Raw genomic sequence first — 14,183 nt, forward strand, 5'->3', positions numbered from 1 at the left:
ATACACAGGATATTCGACAAAGCGCTAAAGACTAGTGTAACGTTCGGTAGTCAGAGGCAAAAAAAATTTTCATTATTTTATTATTCGTTTAATTGTATTACTTATTGGTTCACATTTTTACTTATTATGACACATTTAATACAAAATGCGCTGTTTTATGATCACCTGTTTTAACTGTTTAATTATATTTTCGTGTCCATTATTTCATTTATGTTTAAGGTCACACATATTGGTAATTTATTATGACTGAAGAGGACTAAGTATAGTCGAAACGTTTCAAAATTGAACATTTTTCAACACAGTGTTATTAGTCGCGTTTATAATTATATAATGTTTATTTAATAAATTATTTTAGTTAATTATAGTTAATTTAATAAATTATAACGTATTAGGGAAATTTTGTGTTGGCTCGATATATTGACCTGTTTATTGTATTATATATAGGAAAATTAAAAAAATTTTATAAAGCCTCAAAATTTAACAAAAGTAGTCACTTTAGTCGTGAACGAGGACTCATTACGAAAATGCAGTCAACTTTTGTAAATTCAATATAGTGAATCAATGCTACAATCATAAATATACCAAAACCATTCGAATAAACTTGAAAATGCTCACTTGATGGTGTCCATGGTCGCAAATTATGAAAAGAAATTTAAATGTCAAAAATTCAAAATAACTTTTTAAAGATGGTGGAGCCATAATAGCTGTCAAATGATAAAATGACACGACACAGTCATATTTGATTAAAAAATATTTGAATAGGCTTAAAAATTGTAAATTAAGATCGTATAAATGAACTTATATCGAAGAATTTGTTTTTACATATTTTTATTAAATACAAAAGAAAAATTAATTCTGATATTAATTTTTTTTTTCTAATAATCATTATAATTATCGATTATTTTTCCCGCAGCAATGCATTCTTACTAACGTCGTTTAAGAATTTTCCCATAATACCTGAGTATTATTAACATACATTTAATGAAAATATGTAAAAACGAATTCCTCGATATAAATTCAGTTATATGATTTCAATTTACAATTTTTAAGATTCAAGTATTTTTTAATTGAATATGAATGTGTCATGACATTTTATCATTATGGCTCCACCATCTTTAAAACGCCATTAAAAATTTTTTAAATTTAAATTCCTTTTCGCAGTGACTACTTTCGTTAAATTTGGAGACTTTTTCAAATTTTAATGTCATATATCTTCATACGATTCGATATTTTTGCCCGATTTAGGCACTATAATGTCACTGCCATTTTGAATTTTCAAAAAGGCTACATTGCTTTCGAAAGTTTATGCTATAACAAACATTTTAAGTTCAAGAGTGCTTAAATTACATGTTTCAAATTTTGGGCAGAGAGGTGATCCAGTTGACGAAGAACATTTCATATATATACAGGGAGTCAGCAAATTTTCGACATAGCGCTTGCATAGAGATAGAACAGACTAAACTGAGTAGAAAAGTCCTCTACCATTTTGCAATTGTCACAATAGTTAACGAGTTATTAATTAAGAAAAAATAGCCATTTTGATCGGCCTATCGCCGTATATCGGCAAGCGGCAGCGCGAGACATGATAAGCCTGGCGAGACGTGCGTTCACGATCGCTAAGAAGCTTGTAAACAACTTCCTTTTCTACTCAGTTTGATCCGTTCTACCTCTATGCAAGCGATATGTCGAAAATTTTCGGCCTCTGTATATATTTTTAAATCTTATTTATTGATTTTAATTAAAACATTGGACAGACCATTTTGTCCCCTCTTCCCAACCCTTCCCCCTACCACCAGGACAAGAGGTATATAAGGACAGATCACAATTTAAGAGAGTTCAGTATCGGAGCTCTTAGCCTTGATGATGCAAATTGCAACATTTGCGAAACAGCGCAACACTAGCTGTACAAAAACGCGGCATATATTCGGAAGCCCTTTCTACTGAAAGTTTTTATATTATGTGAAAAAACAGAACTTTCTTCAAATAATTCAGATGATACAAAGCCTTATCTAAATTATCTAAAAACATAATCTAAGTATAAGAATAAAAACGATGAAACATACTGTCATGTGTAACGTGTCTAATACAGACGCAAACTTGGAACGGAGGGCGTAATCGCAACCCTCGACTGTTCTTTCGAAATCAGGCTTCAGTTCACCAAGATGCTTCAGAATTGGGAAAACCACGAGAACGGCGGAGAAGTCGCGTCTCGTGATGCAGCGCTTGGCGCGCGTAGCTATACTGTCACCGTCGTGAGCTACCAAGTCCATCGCGTCGCGCACGGTAGTCTCGAGTACTTGGGCTTGTAAGGAGGCTGGCAAGATTTTGGCAACCAGCACACGCTCGGCCTGTATGAGCTTATGCAAACCTGCTGCTAACAGAAGGTAGTTCTCCATCTCCTGCTCGTCGGGCGCCGCATCTTCCATTGAATACGGGGCGAGTTGCAGATTCGGTTTTCTGGATACTGAATTCAGCGCCAGATTTAGTCTTGTTGTTTGTGACGCTTTTAAGAGCATTCTATTGGCTTTGTCCAATGCGTGCTGCAGCCGCCGTGACGCTTTGCGTCCTGTGTTTTCTTGACCATCTAAAGAATGCCGGTTAGCGAATTTTGCTCGCTGTGAATATTAATAATAATATTATTAATAATATTTATATACTTCAGAATACATTGAATCTTTTATTAGAGTTTGTAATCTAAGAGTTTATTCTTAAAATCATGGCAAGATAAACGATCCAATTACTGGAAATCCAATTTTAAATGTTTCTTTTAATTGGAAGATTGACATTTTATTGTTAATAAAATATTATAAAAAATCTATCTTTCTCTTAAGAATTTAAAAGTGTTTACAAGTTGTTAGATTTTTAATTCAACCAAACAGTAGTACTCAGACGGTTCAGTTCAAAAAATTTTCTGTCAATTCAGATTCTAGTGGCTGTCTCAGCATTAAATGGATCAGATTTAGATACTAAAGATAGAGAAAGTGCCGTGAAAGAGTTCCTCGTGAATTAATATATTTAGAAATAAATACGCATATAATTATTATTCTCGTAATGATTATATCTAAGTAAAGCCAAGTACACTTTTGCATAAAATAATTTATATATTTAAAAAAATATTTAAAATCAAATTTCTAGTATTTGAAACACTGTTAATCTTTTAAGTGTGCATGACAACTACAGACGCAAACTCAAAAAAGATTCTAAATGTGCATAACGGCTACAGCCTAAAATTAGTTATGTCTTTTAATAAATATTATCAAAATTGTTTAAAAAATGGATATTAAAAGATTTTTAAGTAAAAGATTTTTAATTTAAAAATTTTAAAATTTGTTGATACAAATTCAGAATGGCTTTAAATATTACCATATTTTCAAGTATTTATAACCATCAATATTTATGAGTTTTTTTGTTTCAACAACTACAGTACTAAAAAATGCAAATGCATAGATTAAAATTATTTTGACTGTTATGACGTTTAACTTTTACCCGATACTGTGCGGTCAATCTGACCGCAACTGAATTCAACTTTCAAATAACTATCGAAAATTCACAAAAATTGTGAAAATTTTTTTATATACTCAAAATCAAATTTTAATTAAAACAACTATTTTGTCTCAAAATATGATGTTTGAAACATAATCTGTAATTTTTTCAAGTCACTAATGTCAATATTTCCTTTACTACAAGCATTTTTGTTTGTTGGGATCCTAACAAACCCCAGGTACTGTTTATGAAATTCCAATTAAGTGTACCTGGTAAGAATTAAAAATGGCGGACTTATATTTCAATATAAAATTTAATATAAAACAAAAAAATAAATCTCTAAAAATAAGAAATTAAAAAATATATACAGGATGAATTGTAATGGCTGTCCCAACTTTTTACCATAAGAGTTGGGATTACCGACTGCAATCTTAGTAAACACATGTACAACATATGTACGTGCAAATGCCATCAGAAATATGTTGGCGCTGCAAGTCCATATATTTTAATAAACAATAGCTCAAACGATTGCTCCTTCATTGCTCCATCAGAATCCACAATTGCTCCCCCTTTAAAATTACTTTTTGAAATATTTACAAAAAACGTAAAATTTCTTATTTTTACTAAAAAATACATTTATAATAGCTTTATGCAACTAAGCAAAGTATAAAACGATCGCTCCTTTATTGCTCCACCAGAATCCACAATTGCTTCCCAGTGAACAAAGTAATATAGCAACAGTGTAACAGCAACCGAATATAACAGGTTACGTTACTCTGAAATTACACGTAACTTACATGTAAGTTACAATTTCCGACTCAGCAATATAACATGTTATAATTACATGTTATCTTACCGTTACAAAACAGTTACAAAGAAAAATAAAATAAAATAAAAATTTTATTTTTTAAAAATTATTTTTATCAACAGCACATACTACATTTAGAATAAATTTTTATTAATTAATTAAATTTAAATTATGTTTTTTTTTATTCTTACTTGCCGCTCCTAGGTTTAAACCCGGGACCTTAGGATGACGAACCTTGTACTCTACCTGCTACGCCAATTTGACTCATCGATATGGGTACTTGTTATTGTCTACATATACCTATATGTTATAATTGACGCAACTATATTATTTTTTATAAAAGCAATTAAATTTTGCAAAACATATTAAAAATAAATAGCATTAATTTATTTACTTATTAATTTCATTGTTAAATTTATCTTTTTCCATGACCTTAATAATTTGATGAAAATTGCGATCTATTTAGCACTAATCTTTGAAGCGTTCAAATGATTAATTAGATGGTTAACTATATAGATCATAATTCTAAGAAAAATTGAATAGTATACATTTATTATTCTGTTTTTGTTCAGCACATGATGAATTTCGATTTTGTACATTTTTTGTGTGCAGTAATTGTAGACAAACCGTTATTTTTGAAAACATTATCTTTATAATAATTTTTTTTATTATCAAATAGATCTGTCATTCAGGATGTTATAATGTCTGATTTCTGAGTCAACTACGACGCACCGTAATAACATTGATACGAACGTGTTACGATTATACAATTTTTGTTGAATAACTGTAACGCCAAAACGATGTATAACAGCTAGATCACTTGCGTATAACAAATATTACGTAACAGGTTATTTCCATGTCATATAGCACCTACATATCACAAGAATAACAATGTTAAATTACATGTAACTTCCATGTTATATTGCCGCTATAAAATGTGTTCACTGGGTTCCCTTTTAAAATTAATATTTTTCTAAATATTAACAAAAAATGGTAAAATTTTTTTATTATTACAAAATTTTTTTATTATTCCAAAAAAACATTTGTAATAGTTTTATGCAAATAAGTATAGTATAAAACGATTGCTCTTTCATTTCTCCAGCAGAATTCATAATTGCTCCCCTTCTAAAATTAATATTTTTCTAAAAAAATAGTATAATTTTTATTTTTACTAAAAAACAAATTTGTAACAGCTTTGTGCAACAAAATGCAGCATAAAACAATTGCTTCTTCCTTGATTCACATTGCTCCATAATTACTTTCGTGATTTATTGCATTTTTATTAAAAAATTAACAAATTATTTATTTTACAAGTGACGCCATCTCTCGGCCACGCATCGTAACTGCATTGCTCGGCAACCAACTGCGGAAATATTCAAACGTTATTGTTTATAAATTTATCATTTTCTAATGCTTTTGTTGATAGAACAATTGCTCCTGGCTTGCTCTATAGGGATATTCAATCGCTTCACTTGTATAATTAATTTTCCTTGATATTTATAAACAATAACGTTTGAATATTTTCGCCGTTGGTTACCGAGCAGTTATGGGAAGCGGCCGATAGGTAGCGGTGGCATCACTTGTGAAATAAATAATTTGTTAATTTTTCAATAAAAATGCAATAAATCATTAAAGTAATTATAAAACAATAAAGAAGCAATTGTTTTATGCTGCATTTAGTTGCACAAAGCTATTAGAAATATGTTTTTTAATAAAAATAAAAAATTTTACCATTTTTGTTAATATTTAGAAAAATATTAATTTTAAAATGGGAGCAATTGTAGATTCTGATGAAGCAATGAAGGAACAATCGTTTTATACTTTACTCATTTGCATAGAGCTATTATAAATATTTTTTGTAAAAACAAAAAATTTACCATTTTTTGTTAATATTTAGAAAAATATTAATTTTAAAAGAAAAACAATTATAGATTCTGATGGAGCAATGAAGGAGCAATCGTTTTATACTTATTTGCTCAGAGCTATTATAAATATGCTTTTTAGTAAAAATAAAAATTTCACGTTTTTTGTTAATATTTCAAAAAGTATTAATTTTAAAAGGGGAGCAATTGTGGATTCCGATAGAGCAATGAAGGAGCAATCGTTTGATCTATTGTTTATTAAAATATATGGACTTGTAGCGCCAACGTATTTCTGGTGCAAATGCCGTACATGTGTGTACTACGATTGCAATCAGTAATCCCATCTCTCATGGTAAAAAGTTGGGACAGCCATTAAAATTCACCCTGTATGTAAAGTGTAAAACATAAAAATAAAATTGAAAAAATAAAAATAGAAAAAATTAAAAACGAAAATGGAACACAAAATTCTAACGCTTTCTCCACATTGTGTATTTCAAGGTCGCAAGAATTTTATTAAAAATTTTTACCAACCAATTGCAGATGTAATAGGAATGCTTAATTTAAAAAATGACAACCTGTGGATAATAGATTTCGAACATTTCTTTTGAATAAAATATAATAAAAAATTAATATTATAACATTTTGAATATACTCTAAATATTTTAAGATTTTATCATTTTAAATTCTAAATTTGATACAAAAGATAAATAAACAAGAAATTTATTTTAAATTTTATAAATTTTACGTGTATCTAAAATGTTTTTTGAAAATTTGCAATTTTGATATCACATTCGTAATCAGTAATTTTAAAAACTATGATACAGATTTAAAAAAAGAAAATTTAATATACATTCAGCAGCAAAAAAAGCGGTACTCTTAAAATTTTGGAAAATTTTACAAAATTGTAAATGATCATAACGTGATAAATAATAAAGATAAAAATTTTTCTAAAAAAGGTAAATAAAGCTTGAAGTGTCCACTTTACGAATATTTTAATAGCAATTATGCGTGGCTATTTTTTTTAAAATGGCAGATGACAAAGTTAGAGGATGCAAAATTGATAAATAAAGATCTGAATTTGCGGCGGTGCATGGCATGAATCAAGTTTCACAGCCCAATGGAACGAAATGCAAATGAAAATATAGAGCATTAGCTTTAAAATGCTTTTTTACAGAGTTTGATGCGATCATTTTTCGCTGCGTAATTAAAATTTAAATTAAAAAACAATTTGTTTAGTTCTTCCATAACTTCAACGAGTGAGTCCCAGATGCGCACAGTAACAAACGGATACCACCAATCAAATTCTATAAATTCTTCATAACCCTAACCAACCCAGCAATCTGATTAGTGGTGTCCGTTTGTTACTGTGCGCATCTGAGACGCTCCCACTTCAACAGCCAGATTTATTGTCCTCTACATTAATAATTTGTATCATTTTGGGAATTGGAAATTTATTATTTTCAAAATGTATCAATTTAAAGGCCAGGAAAGTAAAGAAAAAGTTCGATTCAAGATCTTCATTCTTTGCAATCAGTATTACAAAATAAAGATACGATTTACGTTTTAAGATATCAAAATCATTAGTTCAAATTATTGTTGCAATTTCTCCCAATATGATCCGTATAGATTTTGTTGACGGGAGTGGTTCACTTGGACACAGTATAATTGGACACAGTGCAAATGGACACAAAATAATGTAACGGTTCAGTTCGAATTTTGAACACAGTAATTTTGTACACATGAAACATAAATTCTGGACAAATTACAATTTGGACATGATAAAAATGTATGTACACCGTGCAATTGGACATGTAAAATTTGCAAACCGCAAAGTTGTACACCGTAAAATTGTACACCGTTCATTTAGACACGTAAAAGTTGTACACCGCAATGTTGTAAACCGCAAAGTAGTACACCACAAACTTGTACATCGCACAAACTTGTACACCGCAAAGTTGTACACCACAAAGTTGTACACCGCAAATTTGTACACCGCAAACTTGTACACCACAAAGTTATATACCGCAAAGTTGTACACCACAAAGTTGTACACTGCAAACTTGTACACCACAAAGTTATATACCGCAAAGGTGTACACCGTGTATATTATATTGAAAATCTGCAAATACATATAAACTTTTCTTAGTTTGCAATGTACAACATGGATTTGCGACTTCGACAGGCTGGGTGCAGGCTGGGTGCAGGCCGGTGGCTCCCCTTACACCCCTCCCCCGTGTGTGTGTGTGTGTGTGTGTGTGTGTGTGTGTGTGTGTGTGCGCGCGCAAACTATTCTCTGCACCACATGGATTTATGACTTTCCACGCAAAACTTTGTGGTGTACAACTTTGCGGTATATAACTTTTACGTGTCTAAATGAACGATGTACAACTTTACACACACACACACGCACACACACACATACACACGCACACACACACCAGTCGAGAATCGAAGCTAACCCATATTGTACATTGCAAACAAAATAAATTTTATATGTGTTGCAGATTTCCAATACAATATACACGGTGTACAACTTTGCGGTGTACAAGTTTGCGGTGTACAACTTTGCGGTGTACAACTTTGTGGTATACAACTTTGCGGTGTACAAGTTTGTGCGGTGTACAAGTTTGCGGTGTACTACTTTGTGGTGTACAACTTTTACGTGTCTAAATAAACGGTGTACAATTTTACGGTGTACAACTTCGCAATTTACAAATTTTACGTGTCCAATTGCACGGTGTACATACATTTTTATCGTGTCCAAATTTTAATTTGTCCAGAATTTATTTTTCATGTGTCCAAAATTCCTGTTCAAAATTCAAACTGAACCGTTACATTATTTTGTGTCCACTTGCACCGTGTCCATTTGCACTGTGTCCAATTGTACTGTGTCCAAGTGAACCACTCCCGTCAACAAAATCTATACGGATCATATTGGGAAAAATTGCAACAATAATTTGAGCTAATAATTTCGGTATCTTAAAACGTAAATCGTATCTTTATTTTGTAATACTGATTGCAAAGAATGAAGATCTTGAATCAAATTTTTTCTTTACTTTTCTGGCCTTTAAATTGATACATTTTGAAAATAATAAATTTCCAATTCCCAAAATAATGCAAATTATTAATGTAAAGGACAATAAATCTGGCTGTTAAAGTGGGAGCGTCCCAGATGCACAGTAACAAACGGATACCACTAATCAGATTGCTGGGTTGGTTAGGGTTAGGATGAATTTATAGAATTTGATTGGTGGTATCCGTTTGTTACTGTGCGCATCTGGGATTCACTCGTTGAAGTTATGGAAGAACTAAACAAATCGTTTTTTAATTCAAATTTTAATTACGCAGCGAAAAATGATCGCATCAAACTTTGTAAAAAAGCATTTTAAAGCTAATGCTCTATATTTTCATTTGCATTTCGTTCCATTGGGCTGTGAAACCTGATTCACGCCATGCACCGCCGCAAACTCAGATCATATTTATCAATTTTGCATCCTCTCACTTTGTCATCTGCCATTTTGAAAAAAATAGCCGAGCATAATTGCTATTAAAATATTCTTAAAGTGGACACTTCAAGCTTTATTTTCCTTTTTGATAAAAATTTTTATCTTTATTATTTACCAAGTTATGATCATTTGAAATTTCGTAAAATTTGCCGAAATTTTAAGTGTACCGCTTTTTTCTGCCGAGTGTTGATTTATTGATGATTTTATGAAATTTTCAATCATATTGGATTAAAACTTAAAATTATTATAATATAATGTATAAATAATACAAAAAAATATGTTATTAAACAAAGATTCTAATAAAACTAATACAATGTACCTCGCATTTTGCTAATTATCTGCTATATTAAAAATCGCCATTTTGAAATTCTAATATCAAATTCATATGCGATAAAAACTTCGAAAACTCTTATATATAAATTATAATAAAAATTTGTCAATGGAAAAGAATAAACTTTTTGGGCTCACTTTGCATTTTGAAGTTTTACACTGAAAAAGTTAATAACCGAGTTAATGGGCGCGTTCAGCAGACAGAGAGGATCAGTGAGCGCTCAGTGCTTCTCTAATGATTGGTTCTTGCTTTTAGTTCTTTGTTGTATTTAGAAGCAGAAACCAATCATAATAAAGAATTACTTAGCGCTCACTGATCCGCTCCATCTGCTGAACGCGCCCATTTATATATTTATACAACATTGTACTTGAAAATATTTGACTACAAATTTAATAAAATTCATTAAAGCTTATTAAGATTTTAATAAAATTTAACTGAATTATTTAACTAAGTTATTAATATTTATTTAAACTTTTCTAAAATTTTACAAAATTCTATTATAATTGTAAAATTTTTATAATCTTCTTAACCCATTTTCGCCCAACCGTCCAATTCTGGACACTTGCGTATCTTGGCCAGATCTCACAAGAAAAAAATTAAATAAATTTCTTTTGCAGTGGTAAAAATAGTTGCTTTTTCCATTTCTGACATTTGTTTTAACGCACAACCCCGAAAAAATTAATATAGCTACTCTAATGAGGGTGAAAGTAAATCCGACTGTTTTCTCAATATTGCAATCGTAATTCTTGTTGACAAAATTTTTTTTGTGTCTGAAAAACTACAAAATAATGTCGCGAAACATTTTTTACATTTTGACCCCTCTTTACTTCCACCCTAATCCTTTTGTGATTCCACTCCCGAACAAGGTACTATATCTATTTAGAGGATGGGGGTTGAAGTATCGGAAAAATAACAAAATTCTGCCGTTTTTCATTCTCGAGGTTTTTGAAGATACTCGTTTCCGATTTCAATTCGAATTCCATTTTCATCCCTTGTTTAGAAATGGAATCACACAAAGATTAGGAGTGAGGGTGAAAAGGGGTGAAAATGTATAAAATGTTTCACAACATCTTGTAGTTTTTTAGACTCAAAAAAAGTTCTGTCAACAAGAATTATGATTACAAGAATTATGATTAAGAAAACAGTCGGATTCACTTTCACCCCCATTAGAGTCGCCATATTAATTTTTCCGGGATTGTACATTAAAACTAATGTCAGAAATGGAAAGAGCAACCCTTTTTACCACTAGAAATGTATTTATGGATTTCTTTCTCGTGAGGTCTGTCCAACATACGCAAATGTCTAAAAATAGACGGTTAGGAGGAAATGAGTTAACCCTTTAATTGCCAAATTAGAATTTTTTCAGCAGATTTTCTTATAACTTTGCATATCTACGTTTTTTGGAGTCGCTGATTCCGAATCTAAATGCAGATTTTGCAAATTCAACATGGCGGATTTAATATGACCACTATCAGCTAGTAAATTAGTGAAAATCTGGATACTTTTGCAGTAAATCCATTTTGTAAGGTTCTGTTACAAATCGAGGATAAAAATATCAAAATTAAAAATGGCAAATACAATATGGCTACCTACATGTATATTTTCAGCAATTTCCAATATTCATAAATTTTTATCTCAAAATCGATACATTTAAGCAAAATACCACAAAAGATTATTTATATTGTAAATTGTGTGTAGAATACGGCTATATTTTTCTAAACTTAAAATTTTCAGTTTTTAATATTTTTATCCATCATGTTAGATTCGCCATTTTTAATTTTTCACAATTTTTGACATCAGATTAGTAATCAACGACCCCAAAAACTCTTTATATCCGAAAATGAAAAATCAAATTCTATGTAAAATTTTAGGAAAAATCAATTTTTTTAATTAAAAAAAAGCGATTTTTTTACATTAACCCTTGTTGTGCACATTTCTGTAGAATCACATAATGATCGTAACGAAGTCTTCGCGACTACAGCTACAAAAATGCGTACTACAATGAAACATTAATTTTTTTGGACTGGAAAAAATTCCAGGATATATTTCAAATATATTTTTAAATGATAACATAATTTTTGTGAATAAAATTTTCTCAAAAGGAAAAAGTTATAAAGCAATAAAAGACACAAAAAATGGCTTTTTGCTAAAAATATTATAGCAAACATAATTTTTAATATTTTTAGCTATAATTTTGAGGAAGTACTCTCAAGATATGTCACTTTAAGAAAAAAATTAATACAATAGGACTTTAAAAAAAAAAGGTAAAACTTTACTTCACAGAAATTATCTCGTCAAAATCTTACCGACTCTTAGATCATGATGAATCGTGCTTAGGTTGAAAGAGAAGACATAAACATAACAGCAAATGGCAGTACAAGTCCTATTTTCGAAGATTAACATACCGTAAGTCATTATCGAAAATTGGAGTCGTTTTGACCCCACATATATAGTGTCCAACAAGGGTTAAGTTATTATAAACAATCACTATTGGACAATTGGATGCAAAAAAACGTTGAAAATATGTAAATTAAGTATTTTTCTGTACCGGAAAAGTTAAACGTCATCATTAGTATCCCGAAACAACAGTATTTATATAATATAAAAATGAAAACAAAACAAGTGGGAAGTAAACTTTCCACTGACAATGAAAAAGTTAATATAAAATAGTTTGATTAAATTTTATCAAAATTATTAGTAAAAATCTTAAAAAAAGTTTTTTAAGCATTTTTGATTATAATGCGTTTAAACTGGTTAAGATGTCACATACTGGAGTGTCGAATTAGAACATAAAATAGAGTATATGACGTCATCTTGGATTGGGTTTAAAACCTATTGCAGTCGAAAACGTTTCATAATATAAAATGATTTAAAAATGATCTAAACGATAATTATCACAAAATTCAAAAAGAAATTTTTTCCGTCTAGAATGTCTAGATAGATCTCTAAAAGCTGGATATGTCTAAATATGTGCGCGCGCGTGTGTGTGTGGGGGGGGGGGGAGATTGTTGGTTGTTAGTATATTATCCATTTACAGGCATAGGACTTCCACCATGGGTGCTACCACCGCTGGCACTCCTCTGATGTTCCTTTAGCAGTAGCAAAGATCTCAAAACAATAGTGGAACGTATAGAGGCGTAGATCTTCGTATGCTTATGGTGTCCTCTCTCCTCGAGCCATTCGGCAATCTTCAGCAAATCGCCCATAACACTTTCGGACAATTGGCACAAAGATTGAGGGGCGTCCTCGCCGCTGGTATCTTCATCGGAACCGATCAAATCCAGAAGTACAATGGGCAAAATAGGTCTACTTTGGCGATTAAGAATATCATGAAACTCGGCATAAAGCGATTCTAGACCAATCGAGAAGAGACCTGTGATATTTTGCAACTCAACAGAACTAGGATTGTTCTTCTGGAAGTACCGCTGAGCGTTATACAATCGATTCATAGCCTCGAGGAAGCCATCCAGACCACCGGGACCGCTTGGTTCGGCACGTACCACGGCTTCGACTTCCTGACACACGCCATAGTAACCAATAGCATGATCCAACACACTTAAAGTCTTTTCTATGTCTGCAATACATAAATAATAAATGAAAATCAAATGATATGTAAACAATATGAAGCAGTGTTAAAAAACACAATTAGAAATTTACATGATCACATTTAAAATAAGAATTGCAATTTATAATTTATATATTTAATTATAATTTTTTACAATTTTTTAACACAAATTAAATAAGAAAATAATAAAATATTGCATTATGCAATTTAAAATATTGAAACAGTCCGGAAATGACAGAGTTCTCTCGAACGCTCTGTGATGATACACCGTAATACCCGAAATATTTTTATGCAATAAAATATTTTTATGCAATAAAACAGAGAAAAAATATTTTATTACACGTGCGTTGAAAACGGACGTTTTCGCCACTCTCTACCGGCCGAAAAGTCGCTGATTGTGCACGGGCAGTTTTCTCCCACAAGTAACTCTTTACCAATTAACCGTGCAGAAAAGCCATGCAGAAATCATTTTCGCACGGCTATCCCCCCTAAATCCTGCACGATTGGTCATTTTGTCACACGTTTTCTTTCATTCTGACACTCGCGTCGTACCACAATCATCTCTCGACACGCATATAGTAACTCTTGAAAACTTACAAAAATTACCGTACATTACCGACATTTTATC

At 31.0% G+C, this 14,183-nt stretch overlaps 1 protein-coding gene across 3 annotated transcripts in view; it reads right to left on the reverse strand.

Moving 5' to 3' along the window:
- LOC105835232 (exocyst complex component 7) overlaps nucleotides 1-14,183 on the reverse strand; it is a 105,283-nt gene that overhangs the window by 43,560 nt on the left and 47,540 nt on the right. For all 3 annotated transcript variants that reach the window (XM_036290989.1, XM_036290988.1, XM_036290990.1), the window contains 2 exons: nucleotides 13,026-13,564; nucleotides 2,064-2,615 (listed from right to left, as the gene is read on the reverse strand). In XM_036290989.1, the coding sequence (XP_036146882.1) occupies nucleotides 2,064-2,615; nucleotides 13,026-13,564 (1,091 nt within the window). The remainder of the gene's footprint in view (nucleotides 1-2,063; nucleotides 2,616-13,025; nucleotides 13,565-14,183) is intronic.

The sequence above is a fragment of the Monomorium pharaonis genome, chromosome 8 (assembly GCF_013373865.1).
Source record: "Monomorium pharaonis isolate MP-MQ-018 chromosome 8, ASM1337386v2, whole genome shotgun sequence".
Lineage (NCBI taxonomy): Eukaryota > Metazoa > Arthropoda > Insecta > Hymenoptera > Formicidae > Monomorium > Monomorium pharaonis.